General features: G+C 38.6%; 1 protein-coding gene across 3 annotated transcripts in view; it reads right to left on the minus strand.

The window, feature by feature from the left end:
• Positions 1-20,273, minus strand: part of LOC121311369 (zinc finger E-box-binding homeobox 1-like) — an 85,353-nt gene extending 65,080 nt beyond the window's left edge. For 2 of the 3 annotated variants that reach the window (XM_041243937.1, XM_041243936.1), the window contains exon 1: positions 20,106-20,273. In XM_041243937.1, the coding sequence (XP_041099871.1) occupies positions 20,106-20,163 (58 nt within the window). In that variant the 5' untranslated portion in view covers positions 20,164-20,273. Of the gene's footprint in view, positions 1-18,213; positions 18,548-20,105 lie in introns of those variants that run through there. The other variant, XM_041243939.1, reaches the window with a different exon arrangement.
• Positions 20,274-21,677: the final 1,404 nt, after the last annotated feature.

Below are 21,677 nucleotides of genomic sequence, written 5' to 3' on the forward strand. Positions count from 1 at the left end.
AGACAGCACACATTCCGTGTTATAATTCTGTGAACATACTTTTGGTTCTACTGACATTTTAATCTTGGCTTCAAGGCCCAATATTTCACACCATGGCACTGACTGATAAACAGAACCAGAGCAAATAGTTCTCACTGGCCCACCTTAACAAGGATGTCACTACTGATAAAAGGGACTGCCTCTTTGACATAATGCACTGTACAGCAGGCATTTCACTACATACTCCACTTCGAAAAGTTTCTAAAACTAGCTGCTGAAAAGCATTTCACAGGGGATCCACGGATTGTTAAAATAGATCTTCAGCTCTTAGACATTGTAAAAACCTTCCAGCTAACAGTGAGCACCAATTTGTGCTCGCTTTCAGGAACTGATGCTGTTACTCTGGCAGCAACAGAAAATCCCTCCTAGAAGCAGTGCTGATTGGTTTCGGTTTTGGTTCTGTATTGTTAGGTTAATCATTTAAAATGAAATGACACATCTGAGAAGAATTCAATTGGTTTTGAAACAGACAAAAAGACTGCTCTGCAGGTACTGTAATGTATATAGGCACTGGCTGCTTGTGCAGTGCTATGGGTCAAATCTAAATGAGAGAAACGGTGCAGTCATCAAGCTTGTATATCAAGCTCCACGTGCCTCAGTAAAAACACAATGAGCTTTACTTTAACAGTGACAGGCTCTTATAGCTACACCCTACAATTTAGAAACCTATTTCACTATGTTTGTTCTGTACAGAGGATATGTCAAGAAAAAACATGATGGTATTTATTTCAACGGCAGACGCAGAGATAACAAATGAGCTAGTTATCCTTCCGCCACACTTACCAGAGGGTTTTTCATGACATATGAATGTTTACATTTTCTATAACTATAATATCAATTAGACTACTGTAACTAACTAACTCTTGAAGGTATTGTCTGATAACTTAACAAGTCAGTATAGAATCACCAGAGAGCTCACCCCTTCCATCATTACTTTTATTTAAAATGTTAGTCTCTTTGAAATTCCGCTACTAAAATATCCTCATCGACTAGAAATAGAAATGCGATCAAAGTTTACGTCCATCTTAACTTTTTCGTACAGTATTTTGTGAATATCAGATTTTCGTTTAGCAACAAAAAATGTATAGATATTTACATTGCAGTATGTCACAGTGAGAAATTATATATACAAGTATAGTTACTAACTTTACATAAATCACCCAAGGCAGCAGCACCAGCTAGATTATTTGAGTTAATAAGTGGAGGAATTTGATTTGGTCACTACTTAGATCAAGGTAGTGCATTTCTGTTATTTGTGTAATGATCTGGGATGTATTTTTTCACTGTAAGAAAAACCGCTTATTTCACTGCATTTCACGGTCTAAAAAATATTTATTTCACAATTTAACAGAAAAAATTTTTTCTCTAATTATTATACAAGAAATGTTCCTAAATATTGAAATACTTACCTGAACAGTAAATGCAAAATTGCTGAATATTTTCACTTTTATGTCCACCTTTTAAAGACATTCCATTTTCAAGAGAATTATCAAAAAAAAAGAAAAGAAAAAAACAATAAAAATAAAATATCCCCATTTATACTGAATCTTAAACGGAAATATTTCCGATCCCTGAAGCAGCTGGTGTTTTTTTTTTTCTTTTGTTATGCAGCTCTGTGCTGTCTGTTCAATCGTTAACCGGAAGCAAACTACTGTAAACAAGCTTCTTAAATAGGACAGGTACTGTACTGCGTCAATGTTTGTTTGCTGTATTTATTTTCAAGTGCTAAAAAAAGTATATTTACAGAAATTGGAATTCAAGAGTAACAGCAGTATCAATTACCTGCAATGGGTACATTTCAGAGAAATCGTGAAATCCATTCAAATAACGCAGTCTAGTTACCGTAAGATGCGTTGCTTAAACAAGCCAAAATGGCCCTGGCCTAAGACATACAGAAGCACACTTTAAATGATGACGGTATGATGACATCACCATTTCAGAAAACAGCATTCCATTTTGGGTCACAAAAGTATTCATAACCGTTCAGTGGTCTCTAAAAGTACAATCCCAGGTTCTTCAGAACAGCTTCCCTAAGCATTCTAATTTCCATGAAAATGATCCGAGGTTTCAAATAAGGAATCAGAGCTGGCAAATGGAAAGCCACTTCTAACCAAGCATGACATGTTAATTGCTCTTTAAAATGGTCATTAAAGTCAAAGTTCACATGTAAAGCAATCAAACCATTCACTAAAGCCCTCATTCAAAACAGGCAACAGAGCAGAGCCAGCCACTATATAGCAGCGCTGGGTAGCATTCTTCAAATGCCTCTATTCCACCCCCCCAACATAAAAATTACTGTCACAGTTCAATCCCAGTGCTGCAGACCACTAAACACTTTCTATGAATACATTACAGGAGGTTTCAAATGCTCTCCAGTCTGAATGCTGGTAGCACTTCCAAACTCCCCGCTTAGTATGCATTGCTTTTCAGACAACTGGCTTTGTCTCACAAATACTTCATTACAAAGCTACATTATTCATCCATTATTCACTGTCTTCATATACTCTTGCTGTATAAGAAGGGACAAACAGCAGAACTGTGAAAGGACATCTGTTTGGAATTTAGGCAGCTAACAAAGCCCAAAGCAGGTACAGGTAGAACATGCCATTGACATGCCTGGAGCCAAACCGTTTAAATGACATGGGTAGAATTAAGTAACAGTAGGCTGACTTAGCGAACAATACCTTGTAAATGCAAATTTAGAACAGGCAGACAACCTAATACTGCCGCCCCTTAACTGTGTGCGCCTGCTCGGGTCAACCTGTAAGAACTGTATGCTTTCGTATGTACAGGAGGCTATTAATGAGGTGCCTAATAAATCACCTAAAAAGACCATTAGAGCTGATACCGTGACGCTTGTGTAAAGTTTAAGAAACCCCAGTCTAGCGAAGAGCTCATGAAAAATATGTATTTGGTGAAAACAATACTGAAATGATCTCCACAGATGAATATGACTGTTTTGGAAACCCTTTGACTGTTGGTTTCTGTGACACACCTGTTTCTCGGTGGCAAGAACTTTATCAACTTCAAACAGAATATAATCCAGTAATACATTTGCATGATACACTAGTTTCAGAATAAACAGAACTCGGAAGCACCGCTTCCAATGCCATACAGTAGAGACGACCCTCTTGGGACAACATTTGAAATTAAATGTCATTTCAAATGTTGTCCCAAGAAGCCACACCAAAACAAGCACTCAACATGAAATACAACAACCTACAGCATATGGTCCGTGCTTTTTTGCAACACAAAACTTACAGTACAGTACCATAATGGGAACCTGCCCCACAAGGAAAGGCTTGAGAATAATAATGTAAATGGATTCTATGTTGTCTAAAGGTTACATATATGCACTTTGTTCTGCTGACTGTTAATTTGAAAAACTGCCTTTTTAATTACTTGAAATCAGATGCATGCAAAATCCTTTCACCTCATTCCTCAGTATGGTACTGTTTTTCAAAGCCCCTATCACTGTCTCACCAGATTTGCAGTTAGCCAGCTCCATGCTAATTTGCTAGGCCTTTGCTACTCCTACTACCAGTGCTGTAACTTCTTTCCCAATTCCAGTCACAGCTGTAATCATGTCTCATCTTTCCTGGCTAGACAGCACTCAGAAAGCCCAAGGCCTGGAAACTCGCAACGGCCTCTATTACTCAAGTGCGCAGACTACCACAGATTAGAAGGCTAACCTCGCTCAGCTATGCTTTGCTGGAAACAAATTAGAGACGCTTGGCCTTGACTGGGACTCCATGCATCCATACAGGCTCATTCGAGAAGGACTCCAGCACATCTGTCAAACTGCAAATCGTTTCCTCCACACCTTTCCTCTCATAAAGAACTGAAGTCACACAGCAGTCACCTATAAGTGAACACACAGCGGGGCCCCTCCCCCTCCCCCCTCTCGACGCCCCCCCCCCCCCCCCCCAACTCCATACAGCTTTTAAAATCAATCTGTTTTTTTTTTATGCAGGAAAAAACAAAGCCACTCAGCAGTGTTTAACTCTTTTAGAAACAGCGGGATACTCCCAGCTACTGTAGAAACACATACCTTTGACCAGCTGTATTTCAACATGCACTCTGCCTAATTCAACATTTCTCTCCCTGTTTAAATTATTATTTCCTTTTTTATTATTAGTTGCGCTATTGTAAATTTCAATTTTCGCAAGCTGTGCTCTACAGTACCTGAACGCATCAATAATTAAATTGTGTTGTAGGTCCAGTACACAGGTTTGTTTTTTTTTTTTTTTCCCCCAAAGTGCAACAGGCTGTTTCACTCAATAGATGTTCCATTAGGTGTAAGCTGGATTCAACTATTTTAGCTCCAGATTTGAACAATTTCGTAACAAGCTAAGAATAAATATATGTTCCACGCTAAGGTGTGCTGTGCACTCTGCACCAGACCCTCAACAAGGGGATATAAATAAAGAAATATAACATATGCATGCATTCATAAATAAATGAAGGAGGTAGCCGCAATGCTGTGTGGCTCATTTACAATGATATCCCAAGACCCTGACAGCATTGTTATTCCACTTGTCAAACTGAGCACACTATCACACATAAAATCCATTCCAGGTATGAAAACGTCTGCTTCCAGTTTGCTTTCCACTCGATCGCTTCCAGTTGCAGCTCATCAAACTGTTCTCCTGGAGGTGTGCCGTGGAGCCGCCGTTCAACAGGGCTTCCTGTTTCCACTATCAATGTGAAAGTGCACTGGCAGAAGAACTGGAGGAGCCGATCCCTGTTAAATTATATCCTGACATTTTTCCAACTGCTTAAAATGACTGCAGGACTGTTAGACCCACACTGTGAGTAAAAAGAGCACTTTAAGAACTAATTTAACGTACAGCCACGTTTTCCTTTTGTAATCCTTAAAAAAAAAACCTGGGTACATTTTTTTTATTTTATTTTTTTATCCGAGTCATGCGTCAAAAGGTAAAAGCATCTCCAAACAGAAAACAAATTTATGCCAAGTAAGAAGTGTACAGGATGCCAAAATACACCTCTGAACTCAGCTCAGATACCCAAACTGTGACAGATGAGCACAAGCAGATGTAGTCCTACATTCTTCCCTAGTGTACTCTTTTGTGCCCTCGACAACACTTCATTACTGTCCAGCGTGACGGTGGCTTCAGCTGTGCAGGGACCCTATCTATTCATGGGACAAAACAGGTCCTGCTGTACTACAGCAGCAGGCTTACTTCTCTGCATGTAGTATATTCATCTTCTTAATGAAAGTGGTGAGAGGTCCAGTACAATAACCTTCTGAAAGTAGCCGAGCTTCATATCTTAGGTAGTGAGCATGTACTCCATATGACTGTTTATTGCAATGCTGGATCCTATCCTGGTTAAAACATTAACAAATAAAAAAAGCAAAATGTCACCTGTAACCTCTGCCACAACTCAGGAAGCAAAACAATGTAAAATCAGGACCGGCAGCATTCCAAATGACATGGTGCTTCTGTTCCAAATACAGGACAGGCCTGCAGGTTACACTGCAAATACAACAAATCTTTAAAAAGCACACTTCAAGAATCATTCAAACCAGCAAGCAGCATAGCCTACTGTGCAGTACTGCATCAAAGATACTGCAGGTACCGTTTCACAGCATGGTTCTCTGTCAGTGCACTGTACCCTTAAACAGTGCGCCCTTATGGAAGAAAGCTGGTCGGGGACCCTGCACATCGCAAGAAGAAACACCTCATTGCATTGCCATTGCCTCCCTCAAACCGTCCTCTACCAATTCAAATCCACATCTAAACCCGACCAGAAGAACCACTTCGCTTGGACTAATGTACACTCCTTGACAAATACTTTCCAAGAAGGAAGTAGTAACTGCCTATGTTTTTCATTTTAGCTGGGAATACATACGGTACAATAGGTGCTGTGGTGTCTATATAGTACATACTCTATCTGCATGTATACTATGTAGCAGGGGAGATGAAATCCATGTTCTCTTTTTGTGCTCTGACTTGGGCGTTCTGCTTTGCCTCGGAATATAAACGCTCACAAAGGCAGCAGGGTCAGTTGCTAATGCAGCACGGCTGATGTCTGATCTGCCTTGTGTAAACTGTCTAAGTAAACAAAGCCATTGTTTTCATTTCATAACTCTCCTGCCCTGCCACCTTGTATAAAAAGAGGATCGCCATACAAGGTAACACTATCTACCTGTATGAGTCACCAGCTCTGCAGCTCCGTTGCTGCTCAGTATAGAAGACACTTTACACGGCTGGCTTGCACTCCATGGCAAGTCTTCTTTTGGCTTTGGAAAACAACTGTTTTATGCCCCCCCTCCCCCAGGTTTCTTTGCAGTTACTGATCCTGTTTGCACGGCTGTCTGGACAGTGCTTATCCAGATCACCTTGATAGAAGATCAGCAATTCTGTTACAGTCAATTATCATTGGCGAAGCACCAGGTAAAAACCATGTCTGTCTCCACACTGACAGCAGTAATATTTTACAGTGACTCTGCTCTTTTCCTCTCTAATATCAAACAAAGCCCAAATAGCACCCTGAGGTGACGTAATCAATCCGCCATTCAATTTAAATAGCATTAAACTATTAACAAAAGGTTAACCGTTTCATTACAAGCAATTTACTGTGATTTAATTACCGGGATTACTGGATAACTTTTAATCACAGTCTGTCCCCAGTAAAAGCCCAGCTTGTACTGAAATGAACCATCACCAGTGCATTAATATTACCAGTTGTAGGGATTCCTCAGGTTGCATTGGCTTTACTGTAGCATTTACTAGTAAGCAAAACCATCAATGGGCCGCACTGTGTAGCACATCTTTCCTGTACAACTCACCCCTTAAGATTAGAAGCAGTTCTATAAATATTCATTTAACAAATGATATGTTATCATGAGACTTCAAACATGTTTCACAGTGTAGGCACGGGTGAGGGTTGGTTATCAGTTTAGTAACCGCTACTTCTTGGGTTTTCAAAGCTCTGTAAAACTTCTATCTGCAAGCTGAAGTACATCTGAAAGCTGAAATTATATACATACATACACACACACACACACACACACACATATGTATCGCTATGCAAACTTGGGAAAGAGTTTGGGTTTGGTGACCCTGAGAAAAAAGTACTTTTTTGTCTTATATATTATTTTTTGGTCTGTGAAATGAAGGGGTCTCACATTTAACCCCTTTACTGTACTAGTAAAAATGAGACACAGTAAATACTTCATAGAGAATAAATAGCACTGTAATAGATGACTGATTAATTGCCCAAAGGTACCATACTACTATAATGTTAGCTGTCATGGCGATGATAAAAAAAAAAAAAAAAAAAAAAAATTTAAAAAGCACAGGGTGTAAATTGTCTCAAATGTCCCATAAGACCACAACGGTACAATACAGACCAAAAAAAAATGTGTATCACATTTTAAAAAAAGCATTTCACTTTTCCTAACAAAAGTTACAGTACAGAAATAAAAATGTGGTTGCATCTTCACAGAGAATCTGCTATGTTTGCTACTACCACAAAACCACAGAAAAAGACCACAAAAACTACAACTAGAGGGCAAACACTTTTTTTTTTCTCATTTGGAAGATGCTGTGGACTGACAATAGAATACTTTTCAATTACAAATAATGCAATATCTATAATATAATTTATGTTGAGGAGGCTGGAGTTTTGTTTTAATATTTAGTGTTGGTATCCTGGTGACTTTTTACAATTCTGAAGCACTTCTATGTCCTCCACAGAGCTCTCGGATCCATGTCTAAGCTACTGTACATCAGGTAAACCAGAGTGTAACTATTAACCTATCCCCCTGCAACACAAATGTGCATGAGCTCTATGTATGAGTGAAACAGAAAGTGATACAGTGTGACTCACACGTTAGCCTTGGGCAGCCCAGGTTCTTCACACACACCACGCTTTCCATTTAGAGTCTAACTCGTCCGGGCTGCATGGCTCCCAGTCAGATGTCACATATATCTTTGCCAGTTTATTCAGGTGTCTCTTACCCTGGCCTGTTACCAAGGCAATCAGTGACCTGTGAAGACCTGCTGTAGCTGCATGTAACAGGAAAAAAATAGTGTTCATTCCTGTAAGGTATAAAAAATACCAGGGTTCTCGATTTCTGTTTTCAATGTACTCAACTCTAAACACAGCAAAATATAACAAGCAAGTCCATTTTAATTTGCAGCAAATTACATAGCAGTGTCCCCTTGAAGCAGCAGTGAAGAGTTTGTTTTTGAAACTTGTTTTTAAAATATAGCCTATACTGTGGTTCATGTTTTAACTACCTTCACAGCTATTCATTTTATGAGTAAAGTGTGTGTTGATTAAAAACAAAAAAAGGGTTTCAATTTGTTAAGAATTTGTTCCCCACTTTTCATTGTAAGCTGTCATCCTCATTTCCTCACTATATATATATATACATATATATATATATATATATATATATATATATATATATATATATATATATATATATATATATATATATATATACACACACACACACACCCACACACTCACCATATGGTTTTACCAATACAGTTTAGTGTGCTATTCATTTCCATATTTTTTCATTCTGTGAAAAAAAAAAAAAAAAAATGTATTTACTGCTCCAAGATTTAATGTGGCATCTTCACATCTGTGTTCTTCATAAACAGAATACCTGAAACCATTCCAGAGATAGCAACTACTTTATTTTGTTCAGGTGCCAATTAAATTAAACTGTCACATTTACTCTAGTTTCATAAAGTGCCTTCAGACCCAGCAAATGCTCAGGCAATGGACCGGTAAGTTTTCTGGAATGCCACTTATTAACACTGTCACATGCGCTCACACCTTACAAATGCGTGATTAGCTGACAAATATTAAAGGTTGAAAATAACTGCAGTCTACTGTACACGATGTAAGTTTAAAACTACAGGACATGGCTATTACGTTATATCTGCGATACTGTAACCAATTATTTCAATTCTATTTTCATTGTCTTTATTGGCAGTAGCAACATTACCACTGACCCTTTTATACAATGAATGTAAGTGTCTACATTTCTGTGGTCATGTGAAAAAGAAGGCATACAGAAATGTATCGTACAATACTGCATGCTCTGCAGTTGAAAAGCTCCTGCAGAAAGACATCCAGGGCAGCTAATCAATCCATGATTCGACTGTAACTGGGTTGAGCTTTCTGCTTTTGTGTACTACAAATGGACAAGGCAAGTGGAGGGAAATCAATGCAATTTCTGGGTGACTATATTATAGAGTGCAATGTATACTGCTGTACTCAGGGATAATATACAGCGCAATGTATACTGCTGTATTCAGGGTTAATATACAGTGTATACTGCTGTACTCAGGGTTAATATACAGTGCAATGTATTCTGCTGTACTCAGGGTTAATATACAGTGCATACTGCTGTACCCCCGGTTAGTTCAATCTTTGAGACCATTCTCGTTGTGCGCTATTCTGTAATGAGTGCAGAAAAAATCTGTGGAATTCAAGGGTGTTTGAAAATTCAGAAGACAGAAAGCTAAAGTCAAACATATTCATAACTTCAGCAGAAGCCGGTCTCGTCTGCTGAAATGTCACAGAGCAGACAGAAAGTTAATCCGATAGAAGGTTTGCGACAGGTCACCCTTGGTTCTTCGCGATCCTTTTTATGACATTTTTTCACACTTTTTTATATGGCAAGGACCAGATAATACAGTAAGGATGAGCAATACTGCAGTGCAGTGGGGCCGTGTTGCAAGCAAAGATTACAAGTTATAATAGTTTTAATTAAAATGTTTTATATTATTGGAAGTCTATCAAATCGAGGATACTTCTGCGTTTGGTTCAAGAACAAAGGTAATTCTCTCTGGTACCAGGGGCTGTCCAATATAGTTTAGTATTTTAATCAATAAGACGATCGTCACCTGGTTCTCTCATTCTTAACCTGTGCTGAGTTACTGCAATCACCTTCTGAAACAGGTATATGTGTGCTGAAACCTGACTCTCAGATGCAACCCTGATAGCATGGAAAAGCTTGAGTGAAAAACCTTTTGAACATTATATAAAACAAGGTCCACATGTAAGGTGTCCTTCAGCCTCCACTGTAGTGAAGTATTCTGAAACCAAGACCTATTAAAGTTCCTGCAATAACACACCATAAGGTGTTATCAAGTGTCGCTAAGAATTTCTGGAGTTAGTGTCTAATCCAACCTTGTACATTCCTGCTCTTGACATAACTTTGAAATCTGAATGTTTTAACATTTTTGGAAGGTGTTATTTATGAGACGTGTAATATAATTCCTACCCGCCACAGAACCACCTGTTCTCAAAAGGACTGGGGTTTCAAATGCAGCTGCCAAACCCACAGAGCGCATTGCCAATCACTAGCATTGTGGATGGGAGCTTTTAGAAACAGCAGCACAGCACAGCTTCCTTACTCGTGTCAAAGCTTTAATGTACAAGTATTTTAAGATTATTCCAATAGAAAGAAAGAGTTTCACTGATCCACAATCCAAGCGCAAATACTAACCCTCTCCAGCTAATAACCTGTTTTTTTTTAGCCCAGTTATTTAGATAATAAATTGGGAAACGGTCGTTCTGAAACTTATAGACTACAGTAATGCACGTACTTGGATGACTTGTGAATGTGGTGTGACAATGACAGTAGTGCTGCTGTTTTGTTTAGTTTTTTTACTGGTCAAAATCCGATTAGCAGGACTAAGAGATTACTGACCTAGCACCCCTTTTACAGATTTTTAAATCATTGGAAATACCTTCACTTTGATGCCCTGTCTATGAGAATCCTTCTTCGTCTTCATAAATAAGCTACATTAAAGAAGGCAGACTACTGTACTGTAGCTTTGCATCCTTTGCATCTTGTTTGTCAGCAAAAATAAATATACCGGTTTTTGTTTTTTTTTCCCCGGGATCCATGTTTATTTGCTACAGTCTCTTTTTGGGAGTTGTAATCTATATAGGCTGACGTTATTTATTTATTTCATTCTCTCTCAACAGGAAGTACTTTACAGCACGAGCAGAGAAAACAGCCCCGCTGGCAGAAGAATGCCTTTGTAAATAAAATCAATTGGGCTGTGCCACACCACTGACCGAAGTTAGGGGGGGGTTGGAGTAGCATCTGCGTTCCAAAAACTCCTTATAAAAGCAGTAAGTATAATCAGACCAGCAGATGCCTTCAAATCATTCATTCATTTTAGATTTTCTTTTGGAGAAGTTTAGTAAAACTTCATATTAACGACTTAAGGAATTAATCGGAAAGCCATGTAATAAAAGTCACCCCCTCTAAAAGGCAAATGGTTTCATTTCTCAGCCTAGGCACTGCTTTTCAATGTAGTATGCTGTTGAGTTATGCAACCTCTCTGACTAATATATTCTATGACTAATTTTTCTATTTAATCACACTGTGTGACTTAAAGGCTGCTCTTAGTCACCATTCCAATAAAAGGGCACTCTACATGCTTGGTCAACCTTAAAACTGATATTGAACCTTGATTTCCTTTTTAATTGTTAGTTTTTACTCTTCAGTGCAAAGGAAAACATTACAGACCTGATCAGCTTCCAAACCGTTCCAAATCTGTTATGATGTCATTTTTTTTCATACCTACAATAAACATTACTACCTCGTCCAAAACAATTACATAATTTTAAAATTTCTGCAGTGACTCAGAACATTGAAACAACATTTGCATGAGCAAATCTCCTTTCGTTTTCTGTTTTACCACAAAGCGATTCAAACACGAAAGGGAAGTTCAGGATGCTGGAGTACATTGGATCAGTAGCACCAAGGTACCATAAGAACACTGCAGTACCCTGCATCATTACTAATGCATTTTAGTCACTTTCTGATACAGTAGCGTCACGAGCCCCATAACTTCATGTCATTCGTACAGTACGTACAATAAGACCAAGACCAGATGGAAGAAGCAAACCCCAAAATCCACATCATTTCAAATCTCAAGGTCTATTAACTATAGCCGATCACAGCTGCAAAGCCAGAATAGCACTATACCTTGTGGTCTATGTAATGGAGAACTGATACATGTAACCCAAACTGTTAAGTGTACGCTTTCTAATGGCCAGTTCTTAAGCAATGCTAAAACTGATGACCATGGGGAATTGGCTACTCTTCCAGTCAAACCACTCCCCTGGCTAGGGAATTGGCACAAAGATCTTGCCATACACGCTTATGCCTGGCACTATATTCCAGTTGACGAATCATGCAGTGCACTGTACAGTATGGCTCACCTATTTTCTGTAAACATTATTCCACTGGTTTTATCCAGGCAAAGTCTTCCACCGAATCACTGCAAGTGTCCCAGAAGATGCTAATTAAATGGGGCTTGTGCAATGGTACTCTGTAAAACCCCTAATTAGGCACAGTCTTTGACATGTCATCCCTTAAGAACAACCCTTTATTTTCTACCACCACATAACCGCGATTCAAGGTGACACAAAACTCTGGGGCTCATTTAAAGAGGTATTCCACCTAAGTCTCCTGTCTGACCCTGATTTATGTTGAGAAAGGGTTAAAAAAAAAAAAATGTCCTTCAGTGTATTCAGCTGTGCTGCTGACTGGAACATCTCTGGGATTCCCAGGAGTTCCCCACTGCTGGATATTAAGCATTACCACATGCCTTGACAAACAAAGACAAGCACCTGGGTGAGCTCATAACGCATTGTTCTGGGCACTTGGGGCAGAACAATAATATTCCACTACACTGTTATGATGTTTTTCAGGTTTTCACTGTCTTAATTCCTTTATTTACAAGTCGTTTTTGTTGAGACATTTGACGTCTGTGAGGATGCCAGTGGCTTTGGTAGGGTGTTATACAGCTCTGCGTATTTTACCATGGGGTGCAAGAGTGCTCTAGGCTTTAAGATGGATCCCTTACGTGAATGTGCCCTTTACAGCAAGCTTCCTGTCAACATCTACTGCTGAATACAAATATATTTTCTCCTTGTGACAGGCTGGCGAGTGGATAGAGGCCCAGAGACAGACTGCAGTTAAAAAAAAAAATACTACTTTTATTACAAAAACACATAAAATAAAAGGGCACAAGGGCAAAAAATAAAGATATTTAAACACAAATAAAACAAAACTTACAAAAATACAGGATTTCCAGGCTGGGCGATGCCTTCACTGGATTCAAAAATTCACCAACCCAAAGCCACAAAAACCAACCTCAGCTCCCTCCTTCTAATGGGAAGCAGTGACCTCCTTTTATGTCAGGTGGCTGGGCGCTGATTGATCGTTAATTAAGTTAATCATCTAATCAACTAATCAACCCCAGCCACCTGAACATAATAAACCCAGGCAGGTAGGGGAAATTAACCCCATCCCTGCCAATTTAAAAAGGGCAGAGCTTTGCTCTGCCACACTCCTCTTACTACTTTATCACAGATTGCCTGCATCACTTTCAGTCCAACAGAGCATTCTCCTTTTCTCAGGCACTTGCCTCTGACTACAGGCTAAGGTTTCAAACAAAAGATTAGTAAAATGTTATTCAAATCTTTGTGAAGTCTGAGCAGTTTCAAAAGGAATACTTATGAGTATTTTTTTTTCTAAAACGAAGATATTTATAAGAGAGTTCAACAAAGGCCTAAAAGTTGTGTAGTTCTACTTAAAAATTACTTACAATCCAATCTGTTTCTGTCCTTTTTGGTATATCAGACACCTGGTCTTTTGTCTTCACTATGAGGAATAAAAGACCCATATTGACTCATCTAAGCCCTTGAGAATTTAAGTCACCATTCGCCAAAGTTACAGTCAAGTGAATTTATTTGATGCTAAATTGAAAGCTGCTGCCACCTGTACATGCCCATCCCCAGATCTGTCTCCTCGAGGTTGAGTAGGTTTATAGGTTTTTCAAGGCTGACAAAACAGCAAACTATTTTTTTAGTCCAATGAGACAAAAGGCACGTTAAAATAAATAAATAAAAACAGAAAAACTAGACAGATAATCTAAATTAACAAGTGAAAAGTTGTCAAAATGAATAAACTAATTATATGCAAAGCCCATAGCATGACCAGTTGTCTTCACCATGTAGAGACACACAGTTTTAAAATGCATGAGCTCTCTGGCTCCTTAAAAGTGCTAACTACAGCAAGCAAAACAGGCAGGGTCTGAAATGTGATTTCATAAATTCTTTGAACGTACCACTGATTCTTAATGTGCTGAAGGCTTGACGTTTCTTTTCTTTTCTTTTTTTTTTTAAAGAATGGACGTATGCAAATAAAATGCATAGTATGGAAAGAAGTTTCCCACAAGCATAGTGTGAAAAGACTACTCTTCCCTATACAGAGGCCTGTGAATAGGCCCTTTCTTCTTAAACAGAAAGTGTATGAGGTAGAGCGGACAAACTGTAAAGGTAACTAGGTCTTTTCTCCTCAGGCTTTGCTCTCTCTAAGCCTCAACACACAATAGCTCATTTAAGCATTCAGTTTGACAAAACCCAATAAAGCACACTGAACTGCAGTCCAGGAGGGAAATGAAACTGACTTAGATTTAGGAAAAAAAAAAAATTAAGATCTTTCTGGATCTGAATTCTTACTGTGAACTTCTCTGGAGTGCCTCGTCTGTTTTGGAAGAGACCATTAGAGACACCAAATTGTGTTTCCTGGACAAAAACATGTTTACCCCTCAAGCTGATTACAAATCTTTTTTTTTTATTTTATAAGATTATTTTATTTTTTTATTTTATTTATTTTTATAAGCATAAGAAATGTTTGCTACATGTCAGATTCTACATTAGCTACCTCCTACACCTGGAGGTAAAGTGTTTTATTTCTGAAAGAAATCAAACAATGTTATAGCCCCAAGCTAGCAAAAAAACAACATGCTTGTCCCACAGCTACTCAAAGTGGTTTCTCCTTTGTACTTTAATAGGCAGATTTTATTTGTCTTCCTTTTTTAACTAGCTTCAAAATCTTGTCCTCGAAGTGTAAAGAAGCACCTTTCCTGTTGTTCACTGTCAGACAAAGAAATCTTGTGTCGGGCTGCTAATTTTAAACTTTCTCTGCTCTTTTGTATTTTCTATCCTGTGAATCATAGTTTGTCTTTGGAAGCCTATCAATGATATGTGAATCAAATGCAGATAATACTGGCACTGGCAGCTACTTTGAAGGTAATGGTGCTTTGTTGTGTACTGGTAAAGGAATTTGTTTTGAAAGGCTCATGTCAGACAACTGAACTGCTGCCTTATTAACTACTAGGTGCGCACTATGAAACTGTTATACACTCCAATTTATTGAAAATTATATTTTACCAAATAACAACATCAATACCTATATGATGATGATAATAATCATCAATAATATAATAATAATAATAATAATAATAATAATAATAAATGTTTTCTGCTGTATTGTAGTAAGGGTGACCTCATCCTTGTGTTAATGCTATTTCAATGTAACCTGTTAATATTTCTGAAGAAATAAAAAAAACAATACAGCTTAACACAACGAGAAAGATTTTGCTACCCATATATTAAAAGCCCAATGAAAGTCCGTATAGCAACAGTTAATTATGAAGCACACTTTATTATGCAAGGCTTACACAACTTCTACACGTCTCTGCATTGCTTTTACAGTCTTATTAAAAAGTGACACCAGTTCTGTGCTACGAGTTATGAAAGGGGGTAAAAAGTCTGTGTCTTATTTATTTTTACCTAGGAAGCAAACAGCTGTACAATTACTGAACAGTAACAGCTCTGTTATGCAGTGTTTTGCAACCAAACAACTGTAAACTGTCTACCACATTTTTAAGTTCACGTGCTACCGCGTGGGGATGACAAAGTGAATAATGTATGCGCACACCCTCAGCTTGCTTATCATGACACATATTTGGTGATTTCATATAATTAACCAATTAATAGCCCTCTTATGCCACATAGTGCTCCGCAGAGAGCAAATAGTTATTATGAGCATCAGCCAGCGAGCTAACCAGCCAGCCATGCATTTATTCAAGTAACTCTCAAGGGAGCTGCTATGTTGTTATGCAAAGCCCAGAAGAAAAGACTGATCACCTACCTACTTGCATGCCCATACCAGCACCTCAGGAAGCATAGCAACCCCATCCCCCACACAACACTATAATAGAATAAGATAAACGTGGGGATTATGCCTGAGACAACCCCAGTGCTTTGTTATTCCTCTGGGCCCTTTCTGCAAAATGGCCTAAACACACACGCAATTCGACATGCACCGAGGTTCACAAAGAAATGTGGAGAAAGTGAAATCGTACCTAGAGCATGCATGGGTGTTTAGTTCAAAGGTCACATAACGGTACCTTGGCTGCTGACTTAACTAAACAAAAAGAGGGAATTGTTTTTTGTTTTAATTTTCTGTTGTTGTTTGCCTTGCGTTGTACAGACGCCGCACAAAATTTAGGATAAATGAAAATTTCCTCTTTGTGTAAACCATACTCACCAGGGGTAGACCTTTTAAATGTTAACAGATGACACTTAAAAGCTGAATAGAGAAGGCTACATTTCCAACATTGAAAAATGACGGTTTGGCATGATTCTGGTGTTTCTTTATTAAAGAAAATTGTTTAAGTCAAACCACCCATTAAAGTGAAATGCTTATAAACATTTTAAAAGTGAACTAAGAAATGCAGAAGGAGGCCCCTAACATCATTAAAAATTAGGAAAGGACAATAATAAATTACCCAAAGTGGTGACCACCAACCTTATGTAGAATGCCACAGCCCCCCCCCCCCCCCCCCCCCTTTGAAGTTCCTTCAGCATCCCTTTTTAATGAAGGATCAAAATCGCTGTTTTAACCAGCTACACAGTTTGAACTGAAGAAGTCTGTTTATTTTGCTATGAATGTTAACTTGGGTTGCATTCTTCTAATCCCAAACTGCCATCTTAAATTACCAGTCTACTGAGAGCGGATACAAGTGGCCTTGACAAAGAACTGCAGTATCCCATGCACCTCCACACCAACACCTGACATCCTGCCGGTTGTTAACACCTTGATGCTGACACTGCATTCTGGGCAACCTTTATCCAACTGGGTGGGTATATTATAGATAGCACGCAATGCATAGCAGGTATATATCTGAACACAGGTTTATTGGATATGTGTTTTTTTAGGCTTTAACGAGGACTATCCCGTTCATTTGCTGGACAATCCTAGCATTAAATCGTTTTGGGATAGGTAATCTTTACATATCAATGAATGTGTGTCCTCTACAGTAAGTACACACACACACACACACAATTTAATTTTCTGGTTAGGTTTTAAAAGTTTGAATATTTCTTTAAGACTAAAGTCAACCTAATAATGCATTACACAATTGCATATTGTATAAATACCATGGAAATCAATCCACATAATCTGTGGAATACCTGTAAACAATCAAGCACACACATGTATTTATTTCTGTATTAACCTGAATACCTGGTAGATCTTACTCTATATACTGTTAAGTTTAAACTTGGTATGGCAAATATGACTTGCAAGAATCAATTAATTCAGTGAGTACTGACTATGTGAACAGCAATATGCTGCATCACATTTCATTGCGGCTTCACGACTGTAAGTACTCAGCAATGTTATTTGCTAATACAGAATAACTGACAATATTTAATTAATTAATTAATAACAAAATGGAACAATAATTATCTTGATTGAAATGATAGCATAACACATTTTGCTCAGTAAAACTTTTTTTTTTTTTAATCCTTTTATTTTATTTTATTTTATTTTTTTTTACGTGTTCTATCACCTTGCTTACCTGGCCTGTCTCCTTTACAGCAGCTACATACACTACACTGCCGCAACCGTTAAATCGCATCGCCATTTCCCTCAATCCATACAGGAAATTATACACTTTACAAATCGAACAAATGCTGGGAAAACATTATCGGGCGTGATAACGGTACAGTACAAACCTGCACAAATGGAAAGGACGTGTCATTTCAAACCACCTTATGCAGCACCGCTTTAATTCTCGACTAGACTACTACAGTACGACTGCGTGCACATACGCGTTGGTAAAATAAAAGAAAAAAGAAACCAACATAAATCTGTTTTACCAATTTAAAACAAAAAGAAAAAACAAATCTGACAGCAAGCGTGGTAAACAGATCCCTCCCATGAGGATTAAGGAAGCAGACAGACAGAAGGGGGCTGTGACAGCATGCGGGAGGAAAACTAAACACCATTTTTTTTTCTACCTGCACAAGTTGCCATTTGCTGCAGCGTTAAAGAATCTGTTTCCCTTCTGTTTTCAAAGACAAGTCAGTTTTCACGAAACGATTCCTTTTCACAGTTTGATGTTTTAATTTTCCCGAAATTAGAACTGCGTGTTTATTTATACGAAGGGCATTTGAAAGCGCAAAGTCCCGTCTTTCCTGTTCAGGTAAACATGTTTACAGCTCCTGGGCAGGCAGTGGGTGACTCGGGACTCACATGTCACACACATGTCGTCAGCAATAGCAGGAAAAGCCTGCTTGCTTTTTCTGCTTAACGTTCATAAAAAAAATTAAAACAAATAAAACAAATAACAACGCACCAAAATATAACAAAGAAAAATACGTTTAACAAGGAGCACTTACAGTTTTAATACAAAAAAGAAAAAAAAAAAAATAACATGGTGAAATAATCTGGCAACACAGAAAATATTCAATTCAAAGCATACCCAACGAAATGGAAATACAAATATAAAAATAACATTACAGACAAAATCCAGTTTAATGGTAACAAACTCTAAATCAGGTTTTGTTTTTCTTTCGTCACAGTTAAACATAAATTGATTTTTAACCCCCTAATAACGATTTTAAAAAGTCAACTTTTTTCATTATTATTTTCATTGCCGCGGACAATTTTGTTTTTTTTTTTTTTTTTTTTTTTTGTTTTTTTTTGACAGTTCAATTCCATAAAGGAAATCTCACTCAGAAACCTACAATTGCCAGGAAAAGGTTGCAACACATCGTTTTCGTTTAACAAAACAAAAAACCATATTCCTCATAGTAACAGCCACTAGGAACCCAGACAGCTCTCCTTCGATTTTATTTTTGTTTGGGGAAGCTACAATGTGCATGAATTCCGTATAGCCTTATCCACACTGCAGCAGTTGTGAACGGAGGCCCCCTTCCTTTCTTTCTGAACGTTACCACCCAGTATATACAAACAGGTATCTTTCAGCATACAAGAAAAAAAAAAAACTAAATAAGTATCGCTGTATTTACTGTTTTTTATTTAATTAAAGTTTTCCAGTCAAATATTTGCTTCCAAATTAAGATCCTTTAGTTTTCATTGCAACAAAAGAAAAAATAACCGCTAGTCACATAACCTTATCAGATGCTAGTACTAAACTGTACACACGCCTTTTTTAAGTTTTCGTCATAAACAGATGACAACATTTTTTTTTTTAAATGCACTTCTAATATTATATAAAAAAAGATGGTTAATAATATAAAACGTAATTTACAGCAACAGTGCGTCCTGCGTTTGCAACTGAGCGTGAGAGAGCAACCCCAAATTGCGTCTTTCAGGTAACAAGTTTTTATACAATTAAACTAGTTAACCAATGCTGAATAAACGTCCCCCCAAGATCAATAACCAACCCAATTTCATTATCAGAAACGACTACTCAAAAATAAAACGACGCAGTGGCGCTGGGATAGTTTTTTGCTATGCTGCAAACCAGGTATGAAGTTTCGGTTCAGCACAATCAGCGTAAAAAAAAGAAAAGAGAACAGCCTAAAGTTTGGCGTCTAAACTTACAATAGCAACACGAAGCAATAAAAGAATAAGAAAGAATAAGTGAAACTTAACTAAAACTGAGAAAATGGGAAAACAAAAGGAGACCCCCCAATGTAACGGGATTAGGTGCGTAACGGTCCAGAGAGCAATGAACCGCTAGGCGGAGAGAGAGAAGCAACCCAGGTATAACGGTACACCACATAGGCATATATTAGACCTTAGTTTCTACTTTCCTCTACTTAACTCACTAAAGACAGAGATCGGAGCGTCCCACGACCACAGGGGTCTCGGGGGTTCAAAAAGCACCTTCTCCTCTCCCAATCCAATGGGTCCCAGAAAACACTGGAGTAGTTTTACTCACCGTTATTCCTCCTCGGATTCGCCTGTTTTCTGCGCTTACACCTGGGGCCATCCGCCATGATCCTTTCGCTGTGTCTAAATGCAGCTAAAGTCACCTCCTCCTCCCTGGCCCCCCTCCTCTCCACCTCCCCTCCCTGCACCTGGTTTACGACACTGCTTTACGACATCACCTTCCCACTGTTTACACCTCGCCCTCCCCTCCTGTCCAACTCAATCTGTCTTGTTTTTTCGTTGCTGTTTTCCTCTTTCCTCGTTCTTGTTTCAGAATCCATGTTGCTAAGGGAGACTGGGGAAAGGGACGCTGATCACTCACACAACATATTAACTTCATAGCGGGGAGGGGTGGGGGATCTTCAGGTAATTAATTAAAAGAGGGAGAAAGCGAACCAAGAAATAGCAGACGAGTCGCTAGGGACCGCAAAGCAATAGATATGCCTCCACTGTAATGACCGTTTACCAGAAACTGAAATAAGTGCGAGCGCAGGAGGAAAAGTATAGTTTCAGAAATCATTAACCCTTTACATTGCTTAGGGTGAGGATTGATGCGTGGCATCCACGCTTAAACACACTGTAATTTTGCATTTTCACTACTAACTTTAGCCTACAGTATAAGTCGATAAGGTAAATGTCACCGGTGCCAAATGGGTTTCCATTCTGCAGAGCTAGATATCCCACATCCACTGCTTTACCGTTAGCAGACAGACTAGTGCTATCGTTCAGGGAGGAGCCACTGAGGGAAAACATACAGCCCGGCCGTCACGACTGTCACTGCAGAAGCGTCTCATCTGGAGCAGGGGTGATCCATCTCCCACCCCCTAGCGCGCTCCATTTGTTATTTGTGGTCATTGGCAAACCTCTATGTCGGGGAGGGGGTTGAGGGGGTCATTGAGAAGTTAGCGAGTAAAATGTAGCGAGCTTTTTCCTGTCAAATGTGTGTGAAGCAGAGCCGAGCCGTCCATCTAAATGTGCATATTTGAATATTAAAAGCGTACTTAATATGCATGACACGATGCATTATGAACACACAGAAGTATTTATACACCGGTAAAGGGCGTTTGGCAAGGGAAACAACTTGGTATGTGTTTACACTATTGTTGCAGCACATTGCATCAACATTACACAGAGGCGGAGCCTACAATTGCAACTTCAGTTCAAGCACAGATAAGTTGGCTGTTTTGCGCACTTACTCATTTCAATTTGCCTTGCAAGGGGGAACAAAAACAACATTGTACGTTTGTCGTAAGAAGAGTGATTTGATAAGCAGTGTGTAGATCTGCCGCAGCCCTTTTTCACTCTGTGTACAGTATGGTGTATCAGTCCTATATAATCAGTCGTTTATTTCTGCTGCAAAAAGTGCGTAATTCCGAAATCTGAACACTTGTGCGTGACAAAGCAGTTTAACGGCGTTGTTTTCGAGCAATACAAACCGTTCTGGCATTGTTTCACTTAGTTTTTGCAGCTGTTGTTCGTTATTTTTTTTTTTTTTTAAAGTTTTACAATGGATTGTAGATGAAGATGTACAAAAGACGTGTTTTTTTTTCTAATATGATGTTATAATAAAGCCAGTTACCAG

Source organism: Polyodon spathula, chromosome 3, assembly GCF_017654505.1.
Source record: "Polyodon spathula isolate WHYD16114869_AA chromosome 3, ASM1765450v1, whole genome shotgun sequence".
Taxonomy (NCBI): Eukaryota; Metazoa; Chordata; class Actinopteri; order Acipenseriformes; family Polyodontidae; genus Polyodon; species Polyodon spathula.